Source organism: Oryzias latipes, chromosome 22 (assembly GCF_053564925.1).
Source record: "Oryzias latipes strain Hd-rR chromosome 22, Olatipes_Hd-rR_3.1".
NCBI classification, from domain to species: domain Eukaryota; kingdom Metazoa; phylum Chordata; class Actinopteri; order Beloniformes; family Adrianichthyidae; genus Oryzias; species Oryzias latipes.
Window position 1 is genome coordinate 30,631,281 of NC_136258.1, and position 27,988 is coordinate 30,659,268.

The following is a 27,988-nucleotide window of genomic DNA, read 5'->3' on the forward strand; positions in this document are numbered from 1 at the left end:
CTGGAGGGGCTGCTGTGGAGGTCTGGAGGGGCTGCTATGGAGGTCTGGAGGGGCTGCTGTTCTAGGTCTGGAGGGGCTGCTATGGAGGTCTGGAGGGGCTGCTATGGAGGTCTGGAGGGGCTGCTGTTCTAGGTCTGGAGGGGCTGCTGTGAAGGTCTGGAGGGGCTGCTGTTCTAGGTCTGGAGGGGCTGCTGTTCTAGGTCTGGAGGGGCTGCTGTTCTAGGTCTGGAGGGGCTGCTGTGGAGGTCTGGAGGGGCTGCTGTTCTAGGTCTGGAGGGGCTGCTGTGGAGGTCTGGAGGGGCTGCTGTGGAGGTCTGGAGGGGCTGCTGTGGAGGTCTGGAGGGGCTGCTGTTCTAGGTCTGGAGGGGCTGCTGTTCTAGGTCTGGAGGGGCTGCTGTTCTAGGTCTGGAGGGGCTGCTGTTCTAGGTCTGGAGGGGCTGCTGTTCTAGGTCTGGAGGGGCTGCTGTGGAGGTCTGGAGGGGCTGCTGTGGAGGTCTGGAGGGGCTGCTGTGGAGGTCTGGAGGGGCTGCTGTGGAGGTCTGGAGGGGCTGCTGTGGAGGTCTGGAGGGGCTGCTGTTCTAGGTCTGGAGGGGCTGCTGTTCTAGGTCTGGAGGGGCTGCTGTTCTAGGTCTGGAGGGGCTGCTGTTCTAGGTCTGGAGGGGCTGCTGTTCTAGGTCTGGAGGGGCTGCTGTGGAGGTCTGGAGGGGCTGCTGTTCTAGGTCTGGAGGGGCTGCTGTGGAGGTCTGGAGGGGCTGCTGTGGAGGTCTGGAGGGGCTGCTATAGAGGTCTGGAGGGGCTGCTGTTCTAGGTCTGGAGGGGCTGCTGTTCAGGTCTGGAGGGGCTGCTGTGGAGGTCTGGAGGGGCTGCTGTGGAGGTCTGGAGGGGCTGCTATAGAGGTCTGGAGGGGCTGCTGTTCTAGGTCTGGAGGGGCTGCTGTTCTAGGTCTGGAGGGGCTGCTGTTCTAGGTCTGGAGGGGCTGCTGTTCTAGGTCTGGAGGGGCTGCTGTTCTAGGTCTGGAGGGGCTGCTGTGGAGGTCTGGAGGGGCTGCTGTTCTAGGTCTGGAGGGGCTGCTGTGGAGGTCTGGAGGGGCTGCTGTGGAGGTTTGGAGGGGCTGCTGTGGAGGTCTGGAGGGGCTGCTGTTCTAGGTCTGGAGGGGCTGCTGTGGAGGTCTGGAGGGGCTGCTATAGAGGTCTGGAGGGGCTGCTGTTCGAGGTCTGGAGGGGTAGCCCTGGATCGGCGGTCACGCCCCTTCTGGTCACGTGGCTCCTCACAGTCAGTCCAACATGGCTCATGGAGCGACTCCGGCGCTTCGCCTGTTGCGGGATTTTCCCTAAAGCGGACGAGTCAGACTCCGCTTTGCCGCGGGACGTCGACGATGCGGGAGAGGCAGAAGCAGAGGAAGGGGCGGACGTGGGCGGAAGCCGCCAAAACGGTAGTCCGCGCGGCTGCGGTTCTTTTCCTTCAACCCACGGCGGTGTATTAGAGTTCATGACCCGGAAAGATGAAGGCAGCCTGAGGCCTACGGCCACGGCGCGCCGCTGAGACGCCCGCGGAAACCGTGACCGATGTCTGTGTGAGAGCCACGCGTGTCTACACAAACGCCAACCAGGCGGACATCTCCCCCACGAGCTTAAACGCGTGAAATAAACACGAAGTGTCCAAGTTTGCTAGCGGGGCTCGCGCTGTCTAGCCGATGCTAAGTCTGTCAACAAGTTTGTTTATTCGCCATTTAAATCCGGTAATTGCGTCATTTCCGTCGTGAGATCTACTCTATGGGGTTATTTTTATGTGGACATGAAAGTCCTTCACTTTGAAGCTCGTGACAACATTTATGTAGCGAGCGAGATTTGATCGGAATTGATGCTAACTCTGTTAGCTAACAATGCTAATGTTTTAGCACGGAGAGGACGGAGAAAGTTTGGTTTCTTTAAATGTACGGGGCAATTGTCTGGAGTTAGTGCAATAAAACAGCCCCGTGACACTGACAGCCGTAGTTACCCCGATGGAGTCCGTGATGAGGGGGTAAACAGGCGTATTTACCCCGATGGAGTCTGTGATGAGGGGGTAAACAGGCGTATTTACCCCGATGGAGTCCGTGATGAGGGGGTAAACAGGAGTATTTACCCCGATGGAGTCCGTGATGAGGGGGTAAACAGGAGTATTTACCCCGATGGAGTCCGTGATGAGGGGGTAAACAGGAGTATTTACCCCGATGGAGTCCGTGATGAGGGGGTAAACAGGAGTATTTACCCCGATGGAGTCCGTGATGAGGGGGTAAACAGGCGTATTTACCCCGATGGAGTCCGTGATGAGGGGGTAAACAGGCGTATTTACCCCGATGGAGTCCGTGATGAGGGGGTAAACAGGCGTATTTACCCCGATGGAGTCCGTGATGAGGGGGTAAACAGGAGTATTTACCCCGATGGAGTCCGTGATGAGGGGGTAAACAGGAGTATTTACCCCGATGGAGTCCGTGATGAGGGGGTAAACAGGAGTATTTACCCCGATGGAGTCTGTGATGAGGGGGTAAACAGGAGTATTTACCCCGATGGAGTCTGTGATGAGGGGGTAAACAGGAGTATTTACCCCGATGGAGTCTGTGATGAGGGGGTAAACAGGAGTATTTACCCCGATGGAGTCCGTGATGAGGGGGAAAACAGGTGTATTTACCCCGATGGACTCATGGAGTCTGTGATGAGGGGGTAAACAGGAGTATTTACCCCGATGGACTCATGGAGTCTGTGATGAGGGGGTAAACAGGCGTATTTACCCCGATGGAGTCCGTGATGAGGGGGTAAACAGGAGTATTTACCCCGATGGAGTCTGTGATGAGGGGGTAAACAGGAGTATTTACCCCGATGGAGTCCGTGATGAGGGGGAAAACAGGTGTATTTACCCCGATGGACTCATGGAGTCTGTGATGAGGGGGAAAACAGGTGTATTTACCCCGATGGACTCATGGAGTCTGTGATGAGGGGGTAAACAGGCGTATTTACCCCGATGGAGTCCGTGATGAGGGGGTAAACAGGAGTATTTACCCCGATGGAGTCTGTGATGAGGGGGTAAACAGGAGTATTTACCCCGATGGAGTCTGTGATGAGGGGGTAAACAGGCGTATTTACCCCGATGGACTCATGGAGTCTGTGATGAGGGGGTAAACAGGCGTATTTACCCCGATGGACTCATGGAGTCTGTGATGAGGGGGTAAACAGGCGTATTTACCCCGATGGACTCATGGAGTCTGTGATGAGGGGGTAAACAGGCGTATTTACCCCGATGGACTCATGGAGTCTGTGATGAGGGGATAAACAGGCGTATTTACCCCGATGGGTAACTTGGGTTAGGGTTTTGGCTTCCTAGTGGCTGAATGGCTCAGTTATTTAAGGGCAGGACGGGCGCATGGGAAACCAGGGTTCAATTCCCAGGGCAAGATGAGCTTCATCCAGCGGGGGTCCTTGGGCAAGACCCTTCACACTAATGCGTAACTGTGTGGCCACAATGCGTTTTATTTTTTAGAATGGTTCTGGAAAAACGGACTTCTTTGAATTCCTGATGTTCTTTGTTCTCCACTCCGCCTTAATTTTTAATAATTGGGACTCATCGTCTCACAAAGATGCACAAAGTAACGCACACAAATGTTATCGACACAGTTTAAATAAAGTTTTATCAGTACTCAGCCAAGTGGTTTATATCACAAATAAAGCTCAATTTTTTATTGACAAAAATCACGAGGAGCACCAGGAAGCAGAGATATAAAATAAGGTGGTCTGTTTCAACAGTGATGAAAGTCTTCCGGGAATTCCCGGAAATCCGGGTTTTTGAGCAAACCGAACGTACTTTACGGGAAATAAAGACCTGATCTCTACGGACAAATCGCTTTCCGGATTAGAAAATGGTCTGAAATCAGCTAATTTTAGCTTTATTTTCTATATTTCTCCGCAGATCGCTTCCTCTATGGTCGTGGCCATCTCTCGTCTTCCCGGCCTAATTGACCAATGACGGGACGTTTTAGTTGCTTTCGGATGCGTCGACGGATCTGATTGGCTCTGTCTGCACCACGTGGTCAGCGTGACTTGCTTCCCTAGAGACCAAAACTGGCAGACCCACGCTAAACTTTCACAAACACATCTGAAGAGTTTGCGATCAAATTTGTGTTAAAATAATGGCAGGCATCGTCATTATTGAGCGTGGTCACGACCTCAGTTGTGAGAAGACGATAAAAAACAAATTGAAGTGGTCTTGGCTGGAAAAAAAAGATTTTTTAAGGTAGTGTAGGTCAAATACTTTTTTGTGTAAAATAATCTCAAAACCACATTTTGAAATAATTTCAATTTTAGTTTTGAGTTTCAGTTTTTATTTTGAATACATTTCTCTATCTAATTTATTTGTATTTCCTAATTACCATGATTTAGTTCAGTATAGTTGACATTAATTACAAGTATTTGATGGTTTGGACCCGCACTCCCTTAAAAAATAATGTTTACAATGTTTAGCTTAGTTTGTATGTTTGTTTTGATATTTCCCAGATTACTTAGTATTGGTGTTAAAGAATTGATGTATTATGTTATAGAATTAAAGTTTAAAGCAGATCCCATATTTTGATGTAATTATAGTTTGAGAAAACAGTGCAAGTGGATGTTGTACATCAGTCATTTCTAAAGCAGAAATAATGTATAAATAACTGAGGTATTTTCATAGAATATCATAGTTACTGGTGTTCTTTTTGCCATTTGGGGCTTTGATGTTACTATATTTTAGCAATTGTATGTTTTGCAGCTTTAAGGAAAAGCGTAGATTGTAGGATTGTGTTACTTTGAGCAATTTTCGAAATTCTTTTTTGGGACCAGCAAGTCCTTAATGGAGAGTCAAACTAGGGGTTTGAATGACAAATCATGATGCTCCAATTAGTCTTAGTTTCTTGATAAAGAAGTGAATAACTAGCTGCCAGAATGCACCAGAATGCATCTAAGACCACGTATTTTTCCAAAATTTCGCTCTGTGCCCGCCATATCGCTCAAAGAAAAGTTCAGGGATTTTTTCCTTACCTGACTTTCATCACTGTTCAATGACGGTCCTGTCCCTCCTGTGTATTTGTTGTAAAAACCTTGCGTCTGTCTTTCTTAAAGTAGTGAAAGTTTTCAATAGTAATTTTTTACTGAAGGGATGTAGAAGTTTGAAGGCAGTGTGCCCCCCCCCCCCAGTTTATTTAAATGAAATGTTGTATACGTGCACTGCTCAGTGGAGCAGTGGTTAGCGCTGAGCTGCAGTTGTCCTTCAGACATTATTAGAAAGCAGCTACCAATCATTCTCGGAGGCTTAATCCTACGTCATCAGTCTGACCAATCAGAAGTGGTTAAAGTCTTCGCTTCCTTGTTCTTAATTCTGCTGATAAAGTCGCTCAGTTCCAACAAAAATACCAGCTAAAGCTCGTCTTTAGCGGTGTAGCTTTCCACAGAATCCGGTGTCAGACCGTGGAACAAGAGAACAAAACAATGAGTCTGTCTGCCATCACTACATCTCCCATGATGCATTGGGTTAAAGTGACAGCGTCTCAGCGTACAATGAATCTTCCTTGTAAAACGTCTTAAACCACAATGAACACACATTAGTTTTTAAATCTTTTAACTTAACTTTTATTCCATCTTTTAGAAAAAACAGCTGCAGCTTCCAGCTTTTTCTGCCACAATTATCACCAAAATGCACGTGAGATCATGGAGGGACTGTGGATCAATGCAGACTATGAGTTTCTCCTTTTTTTAATTTTATTTTTGGATGCTGGTGTGCCGCGGGATTTTTGTCAACGTCAAAGTGTGCCGTGGCTCGAAACAGGTTGAAAAACACTGGTTTAGATTGACGATGTGTTTAAGGGGTTGGACTTTTTCCAAAATGAGATTGATTTGCCTAAATGGAGTTAAATCGCGGTGCAACCTTTCTGTTCAAATTGTCTTGAATAGAAATCAAACAAAGACAGAAAGTCTTTATTGATATTTTATTTTCCTAACTTCTCAGAGTGAAACCTGGGGGGTGTTCCAGAAAGCAGGTTCTGCTGGCTCCCACGGTAAGTTTGAGGTTAAGGAAGTTGATAACCTCAGCTTTCTGTTCCAGAAATGGAGGTATGTTTCAGGGTAGATCAAGTTGCCATAGCAACTCATGCTCTGAACATAACCTGGTCTGGAGCAGGTTTAGTTGAAGGTTAGTTTGTTTACAGAGAGGGGAAGCAGCATGGCGTGTCCATTTGAAGATGATTTAGTGGATGAAGAAGCTCAGATAATACTTTTTCCACCATGAGAGGGTGATAAGACCACATATGGATGTTGGAAAGAGAAACTTTATACTTTGATCTAACTTCATTATTTGCTTCAGTTAAGATAAATCATTTGTTTGTTAAGTCAGCTTAAAAATAACACACAGTTTTCAGACAGTTATTTTACTTTCATTCGAATGAATTCAATTAAGTAGGTGTAACTTTGGTGCTGCTGTTAGATCGGCACCGCAAAGGATTCTGGGATACCTTTTCCTTTGCCTGTCTGGACGGATTTTTGTTTAAGTGTGGGTTTTTGACCAAATGTGTTTAGTTGTTTAGCTGTTTTACTGTGTTTCACCGTGTTTTGTTGAGTTGTTTATCCCTACCGTGCTTATGTCTCTGCACCATGAGTAAGAGTGAAGGAGAGGAGGATGAGTTTATATAGCACCCTTACCGGTATTTATTGTAATGACATTTACGGAAAATTCTTTAATGAAGTTTTGCGCAACATGCTTTTTTCCCCCCCCGTCCTTTTTATTGTTTTGAAAATGAGCATATCTGCCGGCTCATACTTAGACATATGAGAGATCAAGAAATATAATTAATTAAGATGGAAAAAATATTAATTGAATTGGAGTAATATGACATTTATTTAGATAAATACATAAATTTGAGTTGTATAAACAAATATTTAGTTTTATAGACGTAAGAAATTAGGTTGATTAAATTTATTCAATTATTTGGTACCAATAGAGGTAATTCATTTAAGGTGGCAAACTTGGATAAGTTATATATATATATATATATATATATGCGTCACAATGAAAATGGAAATTAGATCAGAAACTCGTGCGTTTACTTTGTCTGTTCTTCTACTACAAGCAAAAACTCTTTCTTTTGATGATGCAGCCGTGTTACTTTATTGATGGACGTATAATCTTCATACGCCGTCATTAAAACCTCAGACTCCGTCTCACTTCCGTCTCAAGTGTCGCGCTCTCTTTGGTTCTCCACGCGTTTCCATGATGACTCCGTAAATCGGCGATCTATTGAGAATGTCTTTATGTACCTTCCGTGCACGAGCATTAACCCAGGGTTACCAAGTCGAGGGCAATTACGCCTACTCATACCCGGTCTTTTGGAACCGACATACCCAGAGTAAGCGAGTTCAGGTGGATTTCAGCCAGAGTTCAGGCTTAAAGTCAGGCTAGTTTAAACATGATTCCTGGAATACCCCCCTGGTTCTGTTTGGATGAACACAGAGCTGATATCCGGTAACAAATTCATATTTTTACACCCAGTAGGTGAATAACTTTCCACGGCACTCCTGACCAATCCCCTACGGGACACTAGTGTACCGTGTCACACTGGTTTAACTGAGGCTCTGCGGCTGACAGCACCTGATCAGGAATTTACCTCCTGGCAGCAGCTAACAACAATTCCTTTGGGAATCAGTCGTTGGTATTGAATGAAAATCCTTTTTGGTCGTACCGGGTCAGGTTAGTTCTGTGGTACCACACCAGCCCTTGACAACAGGCCCAGTCAGAACCTGCTGATTTTTCTGATTTATCAGCTTTTATGAACATGCTTCTGAATTTAAACTTCAAATATTTTCAAAAGAAGAAGGCGACACTTTCCTCCCATGGTTTTGTTATCGTAACAGTTTCCCACGGTTTGCTGTGCAGGTCTTGGAAAAGTACCCCAACACGCCAATGAGCCATAAAGAGATCCTCCAGGTGATCCAGAGAGAACGACTGAAGGAGATCAGGTAAGTGCTGTGGCGGCGGCGGCGAACATTTCCACGCCGAGCCCGTCTCCAGTTCTTTATGCTCTACCTTTCTGCTATCTCTTAACACCTGTTTATTTCTTTTTGTTTCATTGTCACTGTTCTCATCCAGAAGGTAAGCAAAAGCCCCCCCCCCCGTTTTGGTTTGGGGGTTGTGCATGTCAGTAACTCCCCAGCTGCACGTGTCCTCTCACATGTCCTTGGTTTGATTCAGAGGACAAGCGTTCTTTTACGTCTTTTGACGTCACTTTGGACCTTTTCTGAAGAAATCCTGAAGCTTTTCTATGATGGAGGAGTAATTAGATTACTTCAGACTGATGGCTCCTCATAGAAAGGCTTTGGTTGTCAGTCCACCTTGATGACCCCCCCCCCACTTCAAAGGTGTGTTTGTTTTTCTCGGTCCAGTGGAACGTCGCCGCTAGCATGTCTGAACGCCATGCTGCACACCAACTCACGCGGCGAGGAGGGCATCTTCTACAAGGTTCCCGGCAGGATGGGAGTTTACACGCTGAAGGTCGGTGGACACGCCCCTCACTGAACCCATGACACACTCCATACAGGAACTGTGGAGACACGACTGAAGCTTAGACCTGAGGAGGAGCCAGGACTTATCCCACCTTCCTCATCCTCATCAGGATTTGGAGGAATGTGTGAGAAGAAGCACCAGAACGGTTCTTGAGAGCCAGGAGAGGTTCAGCCCTTTGAAGACCAGTTTGTCCTGGTTTGAAAGAAGGATGTCATCAAAGCTTTGAGATGACCTGAGTCTGTTTTATACGAACGCTGATGCAGAGAAGAGCTTTACAGAAGATTTACAGACAAAATAGTGTCTGTTGCAGTGTTGCAAATGCATTTACTCAGCTTGTAGTACTTGTACTGTGTATTGGGTTTCATACTTGAGCTGGCTTATGGGTGAGTACACACAAATAAAACTCAAGAAATAAACTGATTTTAAAAACGTTCAAATGGGTTTAATCGTCTCAAAGATGGTCAGTAATTATTTTAAATGAATAAATAATGACTTAAATCTTTTTTGCCCCATTTCACTACGGTTTAAAAAAGTGACATTACCTGAAAGTGGTTCAGGAACTCCAAAAACTGCTGTTTGCTTGACTTCCTGCCTAAAGGAAAAGCGGAGATCAGGTTCTCCGTCTGGACCTAACACGTAGGACCTTTAGCAGAACCTGTGTCATGTGTCTGCAGAAGGACGCGTCCGAGGCCGTGAAGGAACTGTCTGAGGATGACTCCGAGGACAGCAGCGAGAACCTGTCGGACTCCAGGAAGACGGAGAACAGCGCCGTCTGTCGGGAGATGAGGACAGGAAGGTGGATGCGCAGAGGTACCGCCCCAGCTTCAGCCACTGTGGTACTTTAGTTTCTGTAATGACCTATGAGGCGCAGCACTGATGGAAAGGAGAACAGATGAACGCTGCGCCCTTTGCTCGGTCGTGCTGTTTCCTGCTGTGAGCTGATTGGCTGTTAGAGTGTGATGCGTCAAGAGGGGTGTGGCCCTGAAAGTATCAGGAAGTGTCAGAGCAGCCAAAGCGGCTCCAGTTAGAGGAGAAGGTCTGCCTTTGTTTCCTGGACCAATGACCACAGCAGGTGGGTCTCACCGAGCAGAACCAGCACCGGCAGTTTGCAGAGCATCCCAGCCAATGGGACCTTTTCAGGGGGGAGGGGGTGTTCTGCTGCTTTGACGCTTGAAAACAACAGTTAAACAGGAAACTGATGTTTCTCTTGCAGTTAAAACCGTCACCACTTCCTTATTAAAAGCACAGATGACTGTCAGTGTGTGTGTGGGTCTGTGTGTGCCCGTGTCTGTGTGCACGTGTGTTTTGTGTGTATGGTTATGTGTGGGTCTGTGTGTGCACGTGTTTTGTGTGTGTATGTGCTCACACTCAGGAAAGTGTATCTGCTAACGTGTCTTTTGATTGACAGTCCCCTCCAAGCTGCAGTCACAGCCCCCATCTCCACAGCCGCGCTGCTCTTCCCCCCCTGTTCCTGTGGGGAAACTCATGTCCCCCTCCCAGAAGCACAGCAAGAAAGCTCTGAGACAGGTACTGACCCCCCTTTTTAACAGGGGAAACTTTAAGGTTTTCCCTCCTAAAGTTTGTCCCACTTTTCTGATTGGTGTTCCTGATTGTTGCCCTAACAAGGAGGAACAGAGGAAATGATCCCTGTTCTTCCTGTTCTCCCATTTTCCGTTCTTCCTGTTCTCCGGTTTTTTGTTCTTCCTGTTCTCCCGTTTTCCGTTCTTCCTGTTCTCCCGTTTTCTGTTCTTCTTGTTCTTCTGTTTTCCGTTCTTCCTGTTCTCCGGTTTTTTGTTCTTCCTGTTCTCCGGTTTTTTGTTCTTCCTGTTCTCCCATTTTCCGTTCTTCCTGTTCTCCGTTCTCTCTGTTCTCCCGTTTTCCGTTGTTCTTGTTCTCCTGTTTTCTGTTCTCCCATTTTCCATTCTTCCTGTTCTTCTTTTTTTCCCATTTTCCGTTCTTCCTGTTCTCCCGTTTTCCGTTCTTCCTGTCCTCCTGTTTTCCGTTCTTCCTGTTCTCCGTTTTTTTGTTCTTCCTGTTCTCCGTTTTTTTGTTCTTCCTGTTCTCCGGTTTTTTGTTCTTCCTGTTCTCCCATTTTCCGTTCTTCCTGTTCTCCCGTTTTCCGTTCTTCCTGTTCTCCCGTTTTTTCTTCCTGTTCTCCCATTTTCCGTTGTTCTTGTTCTCCCGTTTTCTGTTCTCCCATTTTGCGTTCTTCCTGTTCTCCTGTTTTCCGTTCTTCCTGTTCTCCTATTTTCCGTTCTTCCTGCTCTCCGGTTTTTTGTTCTTCCTGTTCTCCCGTTTTCCGTTCTTCCTGTTCTGCGGTTTTTTTGTTAATCCTGTTCTCCGGTTTTTGTTCTTCCTGTTTTCCCATTTTCCGTTCTTCCTGTTCTCCCATTTTCCGTTCTTCCTGTTCTTCTTTTTTTCCTGTTTTCCGTTGTTCCTGTTCTCCCATTTTCCGTTCTTCCTGTTCTCCGTTCTCTCTGTTCTCCCGTTTTCCGTTGTTCTTGTTCTCCCGTTTTCTGTTCTCCCATTTTCCATTCTTCCTGTTCTCCGTTTTCTCTGTTCTCCCATTTTCCGTTCTTCCTGTTGTTCCTTTTTTCATGTTTTCAGTTCTTGCTGTTCTCCCGTTTTCCGTTCTTCCTGTTCTCCCGTTTTGCGTTCTTGTTCTCCCGTTTTCCGTTCTTCCTGTTCTCCCATTTTCCGTTCTTCCTGTTCTCCCATTTTCCGTTCTTCCTGCTCTCCGGTTTTTTGTTCTTCCTGTTCTCCGTTTTTTTTGTTCTTTCTGTTCTCCATTTTTTTGTTCTTCCTGTTCTCCCGTTTTCCGTTCTTCCTGCTCTCCGGTTTTTTGTTCTTCCTGTTCTCCCGTTTTCCGTTCTTCCTGTTCTCCGTTTTTTTTGTTCTTCCTGCTCTCCGGTTTTTTGTTCTTCCTGTTCTCCCGTTTTCCGTTCTTCCTGTTCTTCTTTTTTTCCTGTTTTCCGTTGTTCCTGTTCTCCCATTTTCCGTTCTTCCTGTTCTCCGTTCACTCTGTTCTCCCGTTTTCCGTTGTTCTTGTTCTCCCGTTTTCTGTTCTCCCATTTTCCATTCTTCCTGTTCTCCGTTTTCTCTGTTCTCCCATTTTCCGTTCTTCCTGTTGTTCCTTTTTTCATGTTTTCAGTTCTTGCTGTTCTCCCGTTTTCCGTTCTTCCTGTTCTCCCGTTTTGCGTTCTTCTTGTTCTCCCGTTTTCCGTTCTTCCTGCTCTCCGTTTTTTTGTTCTTCCTGTTCTCCCGTTTTCCGTTCTTCCTGTTCTCCGTTTTTTTTGTTCTTCCTGCTCTCCGGTTTTTTGTTTTTCCTGTTCTCCCGTTTTCCGTTCTTCCTGTTCTCCGTTTTTTTTGTTAATCCTGTTCTCCGGTTTTTTGTTCTTCCTGTTTTCCCATTTTCCGTTCTTCCTGTTCTCCCATTTTCCGTTCTTCCTGTTCTCCGTTCTCTCTGTTCTCCCGTTTTCCGTTGTTCTTGTTCTCCCGTTTTCTTTTCTCCCATTTTCCGATCTTCCTTTTCTTCCTTTTTTCATGTTTTCAGTTCTTGCTGTTCTCCCATTTTCCGTTCTTCCTGTTCTCCGTTCTCTCTGTTCTCCCGTTTTCCGTTGTTCTTGTTCTCCCGTTTTCTTTTCTCCCATTTTCCGATCTTCCTGTTCTTCCTTTCTTCACGTTTTCTGTTCTTGCTGTTCTCCCATTTTCCATTCTTCCTGTTCTCCGTTCTCTCTGTTCTCCCATTTTCCGTTCTTCCTGTTCTCCGTTTTTTTGTTCTTCCTGTTCTCCGTTTTTTTGTTCTTCCTGTTCTCCCATTTTCCGTTCTTCCTGTTCTCCGTTCTTTCTGTTCTCCCGTTTACCGTTGTTCTTGTTCTCCCGTTTTCTGTTCTCCCATTTTCCATTCTTCCTGTTCTCCGTTCTTTTTGTTCTCCCATTTTCCGTTCTTCCTGTTCTCCTCTTTTTTTGTTATTCCTGTTCTCCCGTTTTCCGTTCTTCCTGTTCTCCCGTTTTCCGTTCTTCCCTTCCTCCTGTTTTCCGTTCTTCCTGTTCTCCGGTTTTTGTTCTTCCTGTTCTCCGTTTTTTTGTTCTTCCTGTTTTCCGTTTTTTTTTCTTCCTGTTCTCCCATTTTCCGTTGTTCTTGTTCTCCCGTTTTCTGTTCTCCCATTTTGCGTTCTTCCTGTTGTCCCGTTTTCCGTTCTTCCTGTTCTCCGTTTTTTTTGTTAATCCTGTTCTCCGTTTTTTTGTTCTTCCTGTTTTCCCATTTTCCGTTCTTCCTGTTCTCCCATTTTCCGTTCTTCCTGTTCTTCTTTTTTTCCTGGTTTCCGTTGTTCCTGTTCTCCCATTTTCCGTTCTTCCTGTTCTCCATTCTCTCTGTTCTCCCATTTTCCATTCTTCCTGTTCTTCTTTTTTTCCTGTTTTCCGTTCTTCCTGTTCTCCGTTCTCTCTGTTCTCCCGTTTTCCGTTGTTCTTGTTTTCCCGTTTTCTGTTCTCCCATTTTCCATTCTTCCATTTCTCCGTTCTCTCTGTTCTCCCATTTTCCGTTCTTCCTGTTCTCCCGTTTTCCGTTCTTCCTGTTCTCCCGTTTTCCGTTCCTCCTGTTCTCCCGTTTTCCGTTCTTCCTGTTCTCCCATTTTCCGTTCTTCCTGTTCTCCCATTTTCCGTTCTTCCTGTTCTCCCATTTTCTGTTCTTCCTGTTCTCCCATTTTCCGTTCTTCCTGTTCTCCGGTTTTTTGTTCTTCCTGTTTTCCCGTTTTCCGTTCTACCTGTTCTCCGTTTTTTTGTTCTTCCTGTTCTCCGTTTTTTTTTTCTTCCTGTTCTCCCATTTTCCGTTGTTCTTGTTCTCCCGTTTTCTGTTCTCCCATTTTGCGTTCTTCCTGTTCTCCTGTTTTCCGTTCTTCCTGTTCTCCCATTTTCCGTTCTTCCTGCTCTCCGGTTTTTTGTTCTTCCTGTTCTCCCGTTTTCCGTTCTTCCTGTTCTGCGGTTTTTTTGTTAATCCTGTTCTCCGGTTTTTTGTTCTTCCTGTTTTCCCATTTTCCGTTCTTCCTGTTCTCCCATTTTCCGTTCTTCCTGTTCTTCTTTTTTTCCTGTTTTCCGTTGTTCCTGTTCTCCCATTTTCCGTTCTTCCTGTTCTCCGTTCTCTCTGTTCTCCCGTTTTCCGTTGTTCTTGTTCTCCCGTTTTCTGTTCTCCCATTTTCCATTCTTCCTGTTCTCCGTTTTCTCTGTTCTCCCATTTTCCGTTCTTCCTGTTGTTCCTTTTTTCATGTTTTCAGTTCTTGCTGTTCTCCCGTTTTCCGTTCTTCCTGTTCTCCCGTTTTGCGTTCTTCTTGTTCTCCCGTTTTCCGTTCTTCCTGTTCTCCCATTTTCCGTTCTTCCTGTTCTCCCATTTTCCGTTCTTCCTGCTCTCCGGTTTTTTGTTCTTCCTGTTCTCCGTTTTTTTTGTTCTTTCTGTTCTCCGTTTTTTTGTTCTTCCTGTTCTCCCGTTTTCCGTTCTTCCTGCTCTCCGGTTTTTTGTTCTTCCTGTTCTCCCGTTTTCCGTTCTTCCTGTTCTCCGTTTTTTTTGTTCTTCCTGCTCTCCGGTTTTTTGTTCTTCCTGTTCTCCCGTTTTCCGTTCTTCCTGTTCTCCGTTTTTTTGTTAATCCTGTTCTCCGGTTTTTTGTTCTTCCTGTTTTCCCATTTTCCGTTCTTCCTGTTCTCCCATTTTCCGTTCTTCCTGTTCTCCGTTCTCTCTGTTCTCCCGTTTTCCGTTGTTCTTGTTCTCCCGTTTTCTTTTCTCCCATTTTCCGATCTTCCTGTTCTTCCTTTTTTCATGTTTTCAGTTCTTGCTGTTCTCCCATTTTCCGTTCTTCCTGTTCTCCGTTCTCTCTGTTCTCCCGTTTTCCGTTGTTCTTGTTCTCCCGTTTTCTTTTCTCCCATTTTTCGATTTTCCTGTTCTTCCTTTCTTCACGTTTTCTGTTCTTGCTGTTCTTCCATTTTCCATTCTTCCTGTTCCCCGTTCTCTCTGTTTTCCCATTTTCCGTTCTTCCTGTTCTTCTTTTTTTCCTGTTTTCCGTTCTTCCTGTTCTCCGTTCTCTCTGTTCTCCCGTTTTCCGTTGTTCTTGTTCTCCCGTTTTCTGTTCTCCCATTTTCCATTCTTCCTGTTCTCCCGTTTTCCGTTCTTCCTCTTCTCCCGTTTTCCATTCTTCCTGTTCTCCCGTTTTCCGTTCTTCCTGTTCTCCTGTTTTCCGTTCTTCCTGTTGTCCCATTTTCCGTTCTTCCTGTTCTCCGGTTTTTTGTTCTTCCTGTTCTCCCGTTTTCCGTTCTTCCTCTTCTCCGGTTTTTTTGTTATTCCTGTTCTCCGTTTTTTTGTTCTTCCTGTTTTCCCATTTTCCGTTCCGTTCTTCCTGTTCTCCGTTCTCTCTGTTCTCCCGTTTTCCGTTGTTCTTGTTCTCCCGTTTTCTGTTCTCCCATTTTCCGATCTTCCTGTTCTTCCTTTTTTCATGTTTTCAGTTCTTGCTCTTCTCCCATTTTCCATTCTTCCTGTTCTCCGTTCTCTCTGTTCTCCCATTTTCCGTTCTTCCTGTTCTTCTGTTTTTTCCTGTTTTCCGTTCATCCTGTTCTCCCATTTTCCGTTCTTCCTGTTCTCCCGTTTTCCGTTCTTCCTGTTCTCCTGTTTTCCGTTCTTCCTGTTCTCCGGTTTTTTGTTCTTCCTGTTCTCCTGTTTTCCGTTCTTCCTGTTCTCCCATTTTCCATTCTTCCTGTTCTCCCATTTTTCTTTCTTCCTGTTTTTTCCGTTCTCTCTGTTCTCCCGTTTTCCGTTGTTCTTGTTCTCCCGTTTTTTGTTTTCCCATTTTCCATTCTTCCTGTTCTCCGTTCTCTCTGTTCTCCCATTTTCCGTTCTTCCGGTTCTTCTGTTTTTTCCTGTTTTCCGTTCATCCTGTTCTCCCATTTTCCGTTCTTCCTGTTCTCCCGTTTTCCGTTCTTCCTGTTCTCCTGTTTTCCGTTCTTCCTGTTCTCCGGTTTTTTGTTCTTCCTGTTCTCCTGTTTTCCGTTCTTCCTGTTCTCCCGTTTTGCGTTCTTCTTGTTCTCCCGTTTTCTTTTCTCCCATTTTCCGATCTTCCTGTTCTTCCTTTTTTCATGTTTTCAGTTCTTGCTGTTCTCCCATTTTCCGTTCTTCCTGTTCTCCGTTCTCTCTGTTCTCCCGTTTTCCGTTGTTCTTGTTCTCCCGTTTTCTTTTCTCCCATTTTCCGATTTTCCTGTTCTTCCTTTCTTCACGTTTTCTGTTCTTGCTGTTCTTCCATTTTCCATTCTTCCTGTTCCCCGTTCTCTCTGTTTTCCCATTTTCCGTTCTTCCTGTTCTTCTTTTTTTCCTGTTTTCCGTTCTTCCTGTTCTCCGTTCTCTCTGTTCTCCCGTTTTCCGTTGTTCTTGTTCTCCCGTTTTCTGTTCTCCCATTTTCCATTCTTCCTGTTCTCCCGTTTTCCGTTCTTCCTCTTCTCCCGTTTTCCATTCTTCCTGTTCTCCCGTTTTCCGTTCTTCCTGTTCTCCTGTTTTCCGTTCTTCCTGTTGTCCCATTTTCCGTTCTTCCTGTTCTCCGGTTTTTTGTTCTTCCTGTTCTCCCGTTTTCCGTTCTTCCTCTTCTCCGGTTTTTTTGTTATTCCTGTTCTCCGTTTTTTTGTTCTTCCTGTTTTCCCATTTTCCGTTCCGTTCTTCCTGTTCTCCGTTCTCTCTGTTCTCCCGTTTTCCGTTGTTCTTGTTCTCCCGTTTTCTGTTCTCCCATTTTCCGATCTTCCTGTTCTTCCTTTTTTCATGTTTTCAGTTCTTGCTCTTCTCCCATTTTCCATTCTTCCTGTTCTCCGTTCTCTCTGTTCTCCCATTTTCCGTTCTTCCTGTTCTTCTGTTTTTTCCTGTTTTCCGTTCATCCTGTTCTCCCATTTTCCGTTCTTCCTGTTCTCCCGTTTTCCGTTCTTCCTGTTCTCCTGTTTTCCGTTCTTCCTGTTCTCCGGTTTTTTGTTCTTCCTGTTCTCCTGTTTTCCGTTCTTCCTGTTCTCCCATTTTCCATTCTTCCTGTTCTCCCATTTTTCTTTCTTCCTGTTTTTTCCGTTCTCTCTGTTCTCCCGTTTTCCGTTGTTCTTGTTCTCCCGTTTTTTGTTTTCCCATTTTCCATTCTTCCTGTTCTCCGTTCTCTCTGTTCTCCCATTTTCCGTTCTTCCTGTTCTTCTGTTTTTTCCTGTTTTCCGTTCATCCTGTTCTCCCATTTTCCGTTCTTCCTGTTCTCCCGTTTTCCGTTCTTCCTGTTCTCCTGTTTTCCGTTCTTCCTGTTCTCCGGTTTTTTGTTCTTCCTGTTCTCCTGTTTTCCGTTCTTCCTGTTCTCCCGTTTTGCGTTCTTCTTGTTCTCCCGTTTTCCGTTCTTCCTGTTCTCCCATTTTCCGTTCTTCCTGTTCTCCCATTTTCCGTTCTTCCTGCTCTTCGGTTTTTTGTTCTTCCTGTTCTCCGTTTTTTTTGTTCTTTCTGTTCTCCGTTTTTTTGTTCTTCCTGTTCTCCCGTTTTCCGTTCTTCCTGCTCTCCGGTTTTTTGTTCTTCCTTTTCTCCCGTTTTCCGTTCTTCCTGTTCTCCGTTTTTTTTGTTCTTCCTGCTCACCGGTTTTTTGTTCTTCCTGTTCTCTCGTTTTCCCTTCTTCCTGTTCTCCGTTTTTTTTGTTAATTCTGTTCTCCGGTTTTTTGTTCTTCCTGTTTTCCCATTTTCCGTTCTTCCTGTTCTCCCATTTTCCGTTCTTCCTGTTCTCCGTTCTCTCTGTTCTCCCGTTTTCCGTTGTTCTTGTTCTCCCGTTTTCTTTTCTCCCATTTTCCGATCTTCCTGTTCTTCCTTTTTTCATGTTTTCAGTTCTTGCTGTTCTCCCATTTTCCGTTCTTCCTGTTCTCCGTTCTCTCTGTTCTCCCGTTTTCCGTTGTTCTTGTTCTCCCGTTTTCTTTTCTCCCATTTTCCGATCTTCCTGTTCTTCCTTTCTTCACGTTTTCTGTTCTTGCTGTTCTCCCATTTTCCATTCTTCCTGTTCCCCGTTCTCTCTGTTTTCCCATGTTCCGTTCTTCCTGTTCTTCTTTTTTTCCTGTTTTCCGTTCTTCCTGTTCTCCCATTTTCCGTTCTTCCTGTTCTCCGTTCTCTCTGTTCTCCCGTTTTCCGTTGTTCTTGTTCTTCTGTTTTTTCCTGTTTTCCGTTCATCCTGTTCTCCCATTTTCCGTTCTTCCTGTTCTCCCGTTTTCCGTTCTTCCTGTTCTCCGGTTTTTTTTTCTTCCTGTTCTCCTGTTTTCCGTTCTTCCTGTTCTCCCATTTTCCGTTCTTCCTGTTCTCCCATCTTCCGTTCTTCCTGTTTTTTCCGTTCTCTCTGTTCTCCCGTTTTCCGTTGTTCTTGTTCTCCCGTTTTCTTTTCTCCCATTTTCCGATCTTCCTGTTCTTCCTTTTTTCATGTTTTCAGTTCTTGCTGTTCTCCCATTTTCCGTTCTTCCTGTTCTCCGTTCTCTCTGTTCTCCCGTTTTCCGTTGTTCTTGTTCTCCCGTTTTCTTTTCTCCCATTTTCCGATCTTCCTGTTCTTCCTTTCTTCACGTTTTCTGTTCTTGCTGTTCTTCCATTTTCCATTCTTCCTGTTCCCCGTTCTCTCTGTTTTCCCATTTTCCGTTCTTCCTGTTCTTCTTTTTTTCCTGTTTTCCGTTCTTCCTGTTCTCCGTTCTCTCTGTTCTCCCGTTTTCCGTTGTTCTTGTTCTCCCGTTTTCTGTTCTCCCATTTTCCATTCTTCCTGTTCTCCCGTTTTCCGTTCTTCCTCTTCTCCCGTTTTCCATTCTTCCTGTTCTCCCGTTTTCCGTTCTTCCTGTTCTCCTGTTTTCCGTTCTTTCTGTTGTCCCATTTTCCGTTCTTCCTGTTCTCCGGTTTTTTGTTCTTCCTGTTCTCCCGTTTTCCGTTCTTCCTCTTCTCCGTTTTTTTTGTTATTCCTGTTCTCCGTTTTTTTGTTCTTCCTGTTTTCCCATTTTCCGTTCCGTTCTTCCTGTTTTCCGTTCTCTCTGTTCTCCCGTTTTCCGTTGTTCTTGTTCTCCCGTTTTCTGTTCTCCCATTTTCCGATCTTCCTGTTCTTCCTTTTTTCATGTTTTCAGTTCTTGCTCTTCTCCCATTTTCCATTCTTCCTGTTCTCCGTTCTCTCTGTTCTCCCATTTTCCGTTCTTCCTGTTCTTCTGTTTTTTCCTGTTTTCCGTTCATCCTGTTCTCCCATTTTCCGTTCTTCCTGTTCTCCCGTTTTCCGTTCTTCCTGTTCTCCTGTTTTCCGTTCTTCCTGTTCTCCGGTTTTTTGTTCTTCCTGTTCTCCTGTTTTCCGTTCTTCCTGTTCTCCCATTTTCCATTCTTCCTGTTCTCCCATTTTTCTTTCTTCCTGTTTTTTCCGTTCTCTCTGTTCTCCCGTTTTCCGTTGTTCTTGTTCTCCCGTTTTTTGTTTTCCCATTTTCCATTCTTCCTGTTCTCCGTTCTCTCTGTTCTCCCATTTTCCGTTCTTCCTGTTCTTCTGTTTTTTCCTGTTTTCCGTTCATCCTGTTCTCCCATTTTCCGTTCTTCCTGTTCTCCCGTTTTCCGTTCTTCCTGTTCTCCTGTTTTCCGTTCTTCCTGTTCTCCGGTTTTTTGTTCTTCCTGTTCTCCTGTTTTCCGTTCTTCCTGTTCTCCCGTTTTGCGTTCTTCTTGTTCTCCCGTTTTCCGTTCTTCCTGTTCTCCCATTTTCCGTTCTTCCTGTTCTCCCATTTTCCGTTCTTCCTGCTCTCCGGTTTTTTGTTCTTCCTGTTCTCCGTTTTTTTTGTTCTTTCTGTTCTCCGTTTTTTTGTTCTTCCTGTTCTCCCGTTTTCCGTTCTTCCTGCTCTCCGGTTTTTTGTTCTTCCTTTTCTCCCGTTTTCCGTTCTTCCTGTTCTCCGTTTTTTTTGTTCTTCCTGCTCACCGGTTTTTTGTTCTTCCTGTTCTCTCGTTTTCCGTTCTTCCTGTTCTCCGTTTTTTTTGTTAATTCTGTTCTCCGGTTTTTTGTTCTTCCTGTTTTCCCATTTTCCGTTCTTCCTGTTCTCCCATTTTCCGTTCTTCCTGTTCTCCGTTCTCTCTGTTCTCCCGTTTTCCGTTGTTCTTGTTCTCCCGTTTTCTTTTCTCCCATTTTCCGATCTTCCTGTTCTTCCTTTTTTCATGTTTTCAGTTCTTGCTGTTCTCCCATTTTCCGTTCTTCCTGTTCTCCGTTCTCTCTGTTCTCCCGTTTTCCGTTGTTCTTGTTCTCCCGTTTTCTTTTCTCCCATTTTCCGATCTTCCTGTTCTTCCTTTCTTCACGTTTTCTGTTCTTGCTGTTCTCCCATTTTCCATTCTTCCTGTTCCCCGTTCTCTCTGTTTTCCCATTTTCCGTTCTTCCTGTTCTTCTTTTTTTCCTGTTTTCCGTTCTTCCTGTTCTCCCATTTTCCGTTCTTCCTGTTCTCCGTTCTCTCTGTTCTCCCGTTTTCCGTTGTTCTTGTTCTTCTGTTTTTTCCTGTTTTCCGTTCATCCTGTTCTCCCATTTTCCGTTCTTCCTGTTCTCCCGTTTTCCGTTCTTCCTGTTCTCCGTTTTTTTTTTCTTCCTGTTCTCCTGTTTTCCGTTCTTCCTGTTCTCCCATTTTCCGTTCTTCCTGTTCTCCCATCTTCCGTTCTTCCTGTTTTTTCCGTTCTCTCTGTTCTCCCGTTGTCCGTTGTTCTTGTTCTCCCGTTTTTTGTTTTCCCATTTTCCATTCTTCCTGTTCTCCGTTCTTACTGTTCTCCCATTTTCCGTTCTTCCTGTTCTTCTTTTTTTCCTGTTTTCTGTTTTTGCTGTTCTCCCGTTTCTCTTGTCTCCTATTCCCCTGGTTCCTCTTGTCCTTCAGGATCCTTTAGATATGAAGCTGAAGGTAAAGCTGGAACATGGGACTGTTCTAGTGGGTTCTGGTAGAAGCTTCACGCCGTGACGTTGTCCTGGTTCCGTTTTCTAGGCCTTGAAGCAGCAGAGACACCAGCGCAGACAGGTGGGGGGGCCACCGGTGTCCAGCCCCAGACTCCTCCTGAAGACCATCAAGGACATGGCTGAGAACATCTCAGCTAAGACTGGTGGGCTCACTTTCCTCAGCGCACCCCCACACACACACGAACACACTGGAAATGACCGGCACATAGAAAATATCCAGGAGGGGGCTATCATTGGGATGGGGGGGATATGTTTGCAGGATGGGGGGATAAATGTCCAGCTTTATTCGTCAACATCCAGGAGACTGAAGTCTGGTTGAAGAACTGCCCGGCTGTAGATGTTTTCCTGTCAGAAGCGCCTCCCTCATCACGGATGGCGCCGTGGAGATCCAAGGCTGCAGCTTCTCACTGTTTTTGGTCCTTTGTCTGCAGATTTGTGCCACGCCAGCGTTCCCAGGAAGAGTTCCCAAAGGTCGGGTCGTCTCAGTGCAGGTATTGTGGAAACATCCATCATGATGGGAGCGTTGTGCAGACCACTGTTGGTGTGTCCCTGCTGTGTTGGTGATGTGTAGACTCCTCTTCTGTGGTGACCTTTGAACCTCTTACTGCCCTGCTGCAGGGCATATCAAACGGACCAAGTGTAAGATTGACGTGGAGACGCCAGACTCCATCCTGGTCAACACCAACCTGAGAGCTATCATCAACAAGCACACCCTGTCCGTCCTGCCCCACGACTGCCAGCAGAAGCTGCTCCGCCTGCTGCCCGCCGTCGACCGACAGGTTGGCCTTCAGTCTTCCTGTATTTGGGGCAGATCGGTGCCGGGGGCTGAGACGGTCATGCGTGTGCTGGTTCTTTGCAGGCTTGCCTGGACGGCCTCCTGAAGATCACGGGCTCAGCTCTCAACAACGAGTTCTTTGCATCGGCGGCGCAGGCGTGGAAGGAGAGGCTAGCTGAAGGTCGGTTCACGACGGCGTTCATGGGGGTGTCAGCGGAACGCTGCACCTCCAGGTGAACACACCATTGTCTGTTGCAGGGGAGTTCACTCCGGAGCTGCAGCTCCGCCTACGGCAGGAAACTGAGAAGGAGAAGAAGGTGGAGCTGTGGAAAGAAGCCTTCTTTGAAAACTTTTACGGAGAAAAGTAGGTTTTCCTGAACAATGCCATGTCTGATGCACAGAAGGTCCATTTCAGGTCTGTTGGTCCTGAATGCACCTAGATTCAATTCAATTCAACTTTATTTGTATAGCCCAAATTCACAACAACAGTCGTCTCGATGGGCTTCGTATCGGTAATTGAAAAAGTGAAACATGAACTCAAAAGGATCATGAATACATAGAGTTCAATAGGAAAATAGTAAAATGAACTAACAAACTGACTAAGCTAAACTGGCATCTCTGCTCTTAGACCCCCCCCCCCCTTCTCTGTAGGGAAAAACTCCTAAAAAAACCTCAGGGGTGTCCACATGAAGGAGGGATCCTCCCCCAGGACGGACAGGCGATTTACCAGAACTCTTAGAGAAGAATTAACTTATCTAAATCTACAACTACATATATAAAAGTCCAGCAGACGAGCTTCATCCAGCCGTGGTTGGGGGGGGACAGTCCATGAATCACTGCAGCAAACAGAGACATGGAGAACTAAATGATGAATAATAGAATAGAGGAGAGGAAGAGTAGAAGTAGATGAGAAAAGAGGACAGAACCCCAGAGCACCATAGTTACCCCAGCTTCAACTTCTAGCAGCTACTAAAAACAAATAGTTATTAAGTTTAATTTAAACACACTAACATTAAGTTAAATAATCTCTGAATACTAGCTAGTCTGACAATAATCCAGTCCACAGAGGAATGTTTTCAGTCTAACTTTGAATGTAGAAACTGAGTCGGCCTCTCTTCCATGAGCTGGGAGTTTATTCCATAAGACAGGGGCTTGGTGGCTAAACGCTCTACCTCCAACCGTACTTTTACTAATTCTAGGAACCACAAGCAGTCCTGCATTTAGTGAGTGAAGTGTTCTGATTGGATGGTAAGGGACTATGAGGTCCTTAATATAGGACGGGGCCAGTCCATGTAAGGCCTTCTAGGTTAACAGGAGGATCTTGAACTTGATTCTAGAATCAACTGGGATCCAGTGAAGTGAAACCAACACAGGAGTGATGTGATCTCTTCTGCTGGTTCCTGCTAACAATCTAGCTGCTGCGTTCTGAACAAGCTGGAGACTTCTTAAGGAACTCTTAGGACACGCTGCTAACAAGGAGTTACAGTAATCCAGCCTCCACGTAACAAATGCATGGATGAGTTTTTCAGCATCACTCTTAGAAAGTAGATTTCTGATCTTAATCTACCAACATCTCAAGATGTTGGTTGTTTTCTTCATCAGCTGTTAAACCATTTTTGGCGTGCTTTTGAGGTGGGCGGAGCTAACTCCAGTCAAATGGTCAGTCCACTTCATGCTTCATTTTGCCCTGTGGGTGATTTAGGGGGTGCAGATGTCTGTGTGAAGGAAAGATGTTTTCAGATCTTCATTCATGAAGATGCAGAAGAAGCTTTTCGGTCCAAATCTCCCTGTCGTCTTCTTCACAGAACCAGGGTCACTTTGCAGTGATATTTTTCAAACTCTTCTCTGCAGGTTGGGGTTGAGCGTCCAGGAATCCAAAGAGCTGTCTCTGCCTAATCTGGATCAGAAGTTCCAGGAGGAAAAGCCAGAAGATTCCAGCCGGACCCAAACAGCCGACGCTGCAGCTGTGAGCTCTAACCCTCTGAAGGCCAAATGTAAGCTGATGAAGACCCGGGGCTCCGAGCACGCAGAGGAGCCCAAATGTGCAGCCCCCCCGTCTGAGCCCGGACCCCTAGACTCATCTGAAGTTTGGAAACCAGCAGAGCAAAGCTCACCTCGCAAACTTCCCATAAAAGAGCACGAGGAAGAATCAAATGACACTGAGGCCGCTCTGCAGACGGGCTCAGACCTCCAAGAGCATCTCGGGGAGGAGACGCCTGCAGCTCATGGCCAGGAGCTAACCCCCTCACCCAGCAGTCCCTCCCCATCCCTGAAGAGGAGGTCCGTTAGTGAGGCGGACGATGAGATGAGAGCAGAAAAAATGTCTCGCCTCTCCTCTGCGTCTTCAGCCTCCTCTGCGTCTCCTTCAGCATCATCCAGCCCCGCCACGCCCTCTCCGACCAACCAGAGGGTCCCTCCTCTGAAGGTAGGAGGTCTCAGAGGAGCGTCTGCAGTCGGCGTTCCCACTGAGCGCTCTTATGAACGCATGAACAGAAGAAACGTCAGGAAGCAGATATGCTGTCTCTTCTCCATAGCCCCTGCTAGACTAGATCCACATGGATTTTAATGCCATTTGGTCACATGATCCCCAATTAACACCAAATATGACATCAGCCGCCTAATAAATGTGAGCATTTATAAACCACCAGGTTATGATGATGAAGACTTAGATGGTTTATAAAAAAATACATTTGCAAAAAACAAGCCTTCAAACGCAATGCATTGTGGTCTATATTCACCAGTCTAGTGAACATCGATGTACACCAGTTTGTCACTAAGACTTCTGGGAAATATCCAGAGCACTGGATTTTTATTTGGACACCCCCACAAATGAATGAATGCGTTCGTATTGCACTAAAGGGGGAGTAGTGATGGACTCTTTTTGTTTAAAAGGAACCAAGGTTTGCAAACGCAGCAGACGGTCCAAACATGTAGTTCTACCGGAACACTTCAGGCTTTAGGACCTCACTTGCTCCAGATGTCATTTCCTCTGAACTTCCTGTCTTCCAGATTCCCGTGTCCCGGATTCTTCCTGTGTCACCCGGTCAGGGGAGCCCCCCCTTCAGCAGCCCGGGCCGTACCGGAGCGCGTACGCTGGCCGACATCAAAGCCAAAGCTCAGCTGGCACGAGCGCAGCGAGCGGCGGCGGCCGGGTTGACAAAAGGAGTCGGGCCAGGCCCCGGGCCGGGTCAGCAGCAGCCGTCCTCCGTCGCCTCCTCCCCCCAGGAGGTGTCCCAGTATTCCAGCTCACCTTCTCAGAGACCTCTGGACTCCATCTCCCCACTCAGCCCGGGCCAGCCCCCCCAGCCGGGCCAACCAAACCACAAGCATGGAGGCCGTCCTCCAGAAGGGGTTGGAGATGCTCCCCAGGAGGTCCAGGCTTCCTCCTCACATGCTGGGAAGGAGGTCCCGGGACATCGACCTCCTGTCCGGAGCAGCTCCTGCATCCCTGCAAACAATCCTCTGGTGACTCAGCTGCTGCAGGGCAAAGACGCTTCCTTAGAGCAGATCCTCCCCAAACCGCTGTCCAGAGGGGACACGCGCACCACAAACCCGCCCCCCATCTCCAGGGCGCCGCCCACTGCAGAGCTCTGGACGGAGAAGCAGGTGGCGCCCGCGGCGGGCTCCAAAGTCCTCAGGGAGCTCCCCGACAAGGAGACGCAGGCGCAGATCCTGCAGACTCTGATGCAGAGAAAAGTGCAGCTGCCCCCCCCGCAACACAAACTGTGGCAGCTGTCCCAGGACCCGCAGGCGCTGTCCAAGGTCTCCTGTGGGTTTTTGGGTCGGAAGAGGGCTCCTCGGCCCGCCATGACGGGGCATTACCTGCTGAATGTGTCCACGTACGGCCGCGGCGGCGAGTGCAGGAGGCCGCTGCACTCGCCGCCCCCCCCAAACAAGCCTGAGTGTGGTCTGCAAAGGGAGAGTAAAGACGATGCAGGGAGGGCGGTACTGGTGAAAACGGAGCAGGAAGGGGGCCCAGAACTGCCGCCTGAAAACAGGGAGCGTCTCCAGCCCCCCTCCAGTCCAAAGACTGAGCCTGGAGTGCAGGAAAATGCGGCAGGGGGGGTCGGCACCACCAAAGACAAAAGCCTTCAGCTGCAAAGACGCTCTTCAAGCTGGGAGCTATGCCCCCACCCCACTGACCCCACCCGCCAGATCCACAGAAGCCTTGAGGGCCCACTGTCATGTTACAGGGGCGCCATCAGCATGTCGGCCCCCCACGTCTCTGCAGGGAGCCCCCCAAGCACAGAGCCCGGTGCGGGGGCCATGCACGGCAGCGTCATGTCCTTTTCCGTGACCGTCACCACCATACCTGCCGCGGCCCAGGACCCGCCCCCACAGGCCTTCAGTGAGGGCGGGGGCCTGGAGGAGGTCCCCCCCCGATGCTACTGCAGGTTGAAGGCCATGATCGTGTGCCGGGGGTGCGGGGCCTTCTGCCACCACGACTGCATCGGCCCCTCCCGCCTCTGCGTTTCCTGCTTGGTGGTACGATGACGCTCAGACATTCATGCCAGCGGGATTCGAACCACCGAGTGCGATGACCTCACACTGGGTTTGGGGCCGGTCGACCTTTGGGGCGGAGCTGTTTGCACTCAGATCTATTTTCTTAGTTTCTATTGTGAGTCTAATGAGAGTCAAACCGCGGAGAAGATAATCAGCTTTGACACTTTTTGATAAAAACTTTGGACTTTTAGTTTGTGAGACAATCACTGTCAGAGGGAGAACCGCTGGTTCTGGATGGGCACTGCTGCACTAAAAACCTTTTGGTTCTGAACCTCTGAAGGTCATGGGCCTTCAGGTTCTTCCTACAAGCTCCTGTAAATGTGGTTCTTCTGGATGGACCTTCAGTGTGAATACCATCTTTTATGGGTTCTGGACTTGTGGTTCTGGACGGGTTCTGGATTTGTGGTTCTTTGTGGAACTGACGTTTGGCCTTATTTTCTGTTGATCTGTAGGGATGCGGCCTGGACACCAGAGGGCAGCACCGGTCCTTAGTGGCAATCAAAGGTAGCATGCTAACGCTACTACCATGCTACATGCTAATGCTTACAGCAGGTGGCCTTATTGCTGGGGGGGGGGCTATTTGGTAGAAAATTTTTGCTTAGAATTAATAGTTAAGAACTAATATTTTAAGCCCCGCCCTTCAGTGCTGCGATTATGATGCTAAAGTTGCGTTCACATCGAACACGAGTCGCGCGGCAAATCCACGTCGGCCGCCTCTCCTTGGCCCTGCGCCGAGTTCTCTGCTCGCCGCCTGTCCAGAAATGTGTTCATAGCTTGACGCCCCGGCCGCGTGTGGGAGGAGTGACAGCGTCCGAGCTCTGCTGGCCGGCAGACAGAGCTGCTGGATGGCGCCTCGTCCAGGAAGTATCCCGCCTTCGCCCAACAGTAGCCGGGATGGGCTCCTGCACTCCCGCGGCCCCGTTCGGTGTGAACGCAGCAGAAGTCTGATGTGGTCCAGATGCAGGGATGTCTCACCACATCTGGATTTGTGTTCTTAAGAGGTTTTTCATCAGTTTAGACTGAATATGATTGTAATGTAAAGTTGAAATTATGTTTCCTAGCGGAAAACAACCGATAAGGTCAGAACCTTCAGATTTGACGTCTACGGCCAACGGGCTTAGCTAACAGGGCTAGCTGGACCGCCATGACACGGCGCTAAAGGCCATTTCCACACGGAACCACAAACCAGCTTCAATGATTGGTGGATCCAGAGTATGAAATCACTTTAACACTTGTAGGAAAGCAAACAATCCCAGTTGTTGGAGAGCACTTCCACAATATGATTTGACGTCAGCTAATATTTATATTTGAGATCTTTTTCTTCAAAGCAAATCTATTTTGAAAGAACTTTGCAGCTTTCTAAAGGGTAAAAGGCCAAAGTTACTTAAAAACGAAATTATTTTTAACTGTCCAGTTAAAGTAATATATTTTAATTAATATATTTTATTAAAATAATGACTATTTTCTTCGTAGGAACGTTTTAGCAGGGTATTTACTGTAATAGAACATGGGCGGTATTTTTCTGGTGGTTTTTTGCAGCAGCACAGGTAACTTTGTACGACAGATTTATGCCATTCTGTGGGTTTCCCTTCATTGAGGTTGGGTTCCACTGGTTGTCTACATTTGATTACTTCATGCAATAGTTTTCTTTCCTGAATAAATTAGAAGGAAAGATGAGACGGTTGGTCTAAAAATGCCGTTTCCAGACTCTCGGCTCGGTTTCCAGATTTAAGCCTTTGGTGGAAAGTGGGTTTCTGGTACAAAGCCGGACTGCACCGTCTGAAAACTCAGTAACAACCTTCAAGGCAGCTGAAATCTTTGACGGGGGTGGGGGGTCAGGCAGCCTCCCCCTCACTGGGGTTACCTGTTCCTGCATTTAAAGCAGGTGATTCATGCTGGTTGCCATTTTGTAATGACCCATAAGGCACTACATAGTTAGTCTGGTGAATGTAAGACTGTCATCTGCAAATGTATTTACCAAACCCTAGCAAGTAAACTGAATAAATAAAGATTTGCTTGTTCTTGTTGGGGGTTTTTTTTGGGGGGGGGGCACATGGTATCATGAAAGGCACACTTTAAAAAAAAAAGAACTTTGTTCAGTTCAGAAACCACTGAAGACACATTTAAGTCATTTATTCAAATTACATTTAGAAAAGCTGATGTAAATGATTTTAATGTGAAATGAAATGTCATAGAAATATTTACT

General features: G+C 46.7%; 1 protein-coding gene across 2 annotated transcripts; it reads left to right on the top strand.

Annotated features, from left to right (window-relative positions):
• Nucleotides 1–1,120: 1,120 nt before the first annotated feature.
• Nucleotides 1,121–27,803, top strand: asxl2 (ASXL transcriptional regulator 2). Of its 2 annotated transcripts, XM_023952048.2 has the most exons (13): nt 1,269–1,432; nt 6,010–6,058; nt 7,930–8,012; nt 8,436–8,544; nt 9,231–9,366; nt 9,965–10,083; nt 20,533–20,647; nt 20,936–20,995; nt 21,123–21,283; nt 21,364–21,460; nt 21,538–21,643; nt 23,131–23,704; nt 24,289–27,803. In XM_023952048.2, the coding sequence occupies exons 3-13, from the start codon at nt 7,957–7,959 to the stop codon at nt 25,771–25,773; spliced, it is 3,018 nt and encodes a 1,005-aa protein (XP_023807816.1). In that variant the 5' UTR covers nt 1,269–1,432; nt 6,010–6,058; nt 7,930–7,956; the 3' UTR covers nt 25,774–27,803. The 2 variants fall into 2 exon arrangements, with proteins under 2 accessions (XP_078797429.1, XP_023807816.1); XM_078941303.1 differs by lacking the exon at nt 6,010–6,058 and having other exon boundaries at nt 1,121–1,432.
• Nucleotides 27,804–27,988: the final 185 nt, after the last annotated feature.

Bases quoted from the DNA above. Each gene is read 5' to 3' on its own strand.
- asxl2 (XM_078941303.1), top strand. From the start codon at position 1,376: ATGCGGGAGAGGCAGAAGCAGAGGAAGGGGCGGACGTGGGCGGAAGCC. The intron at 20,648-20,935 runs GTGGGCTCACTT...CTTTGTCTGCAG, and splicing joins GAACATCTCAGCTAAGACTG to ATTTGTGCCACGCCAGCGTT. The intron at 20,996-21,122 runs GTATTGTGGAAA...GCCCTGCTGCAG, and splicing joins GTCGGGTCGTCTCAGTGCAG to GGCATATCAAACGGACCAAG.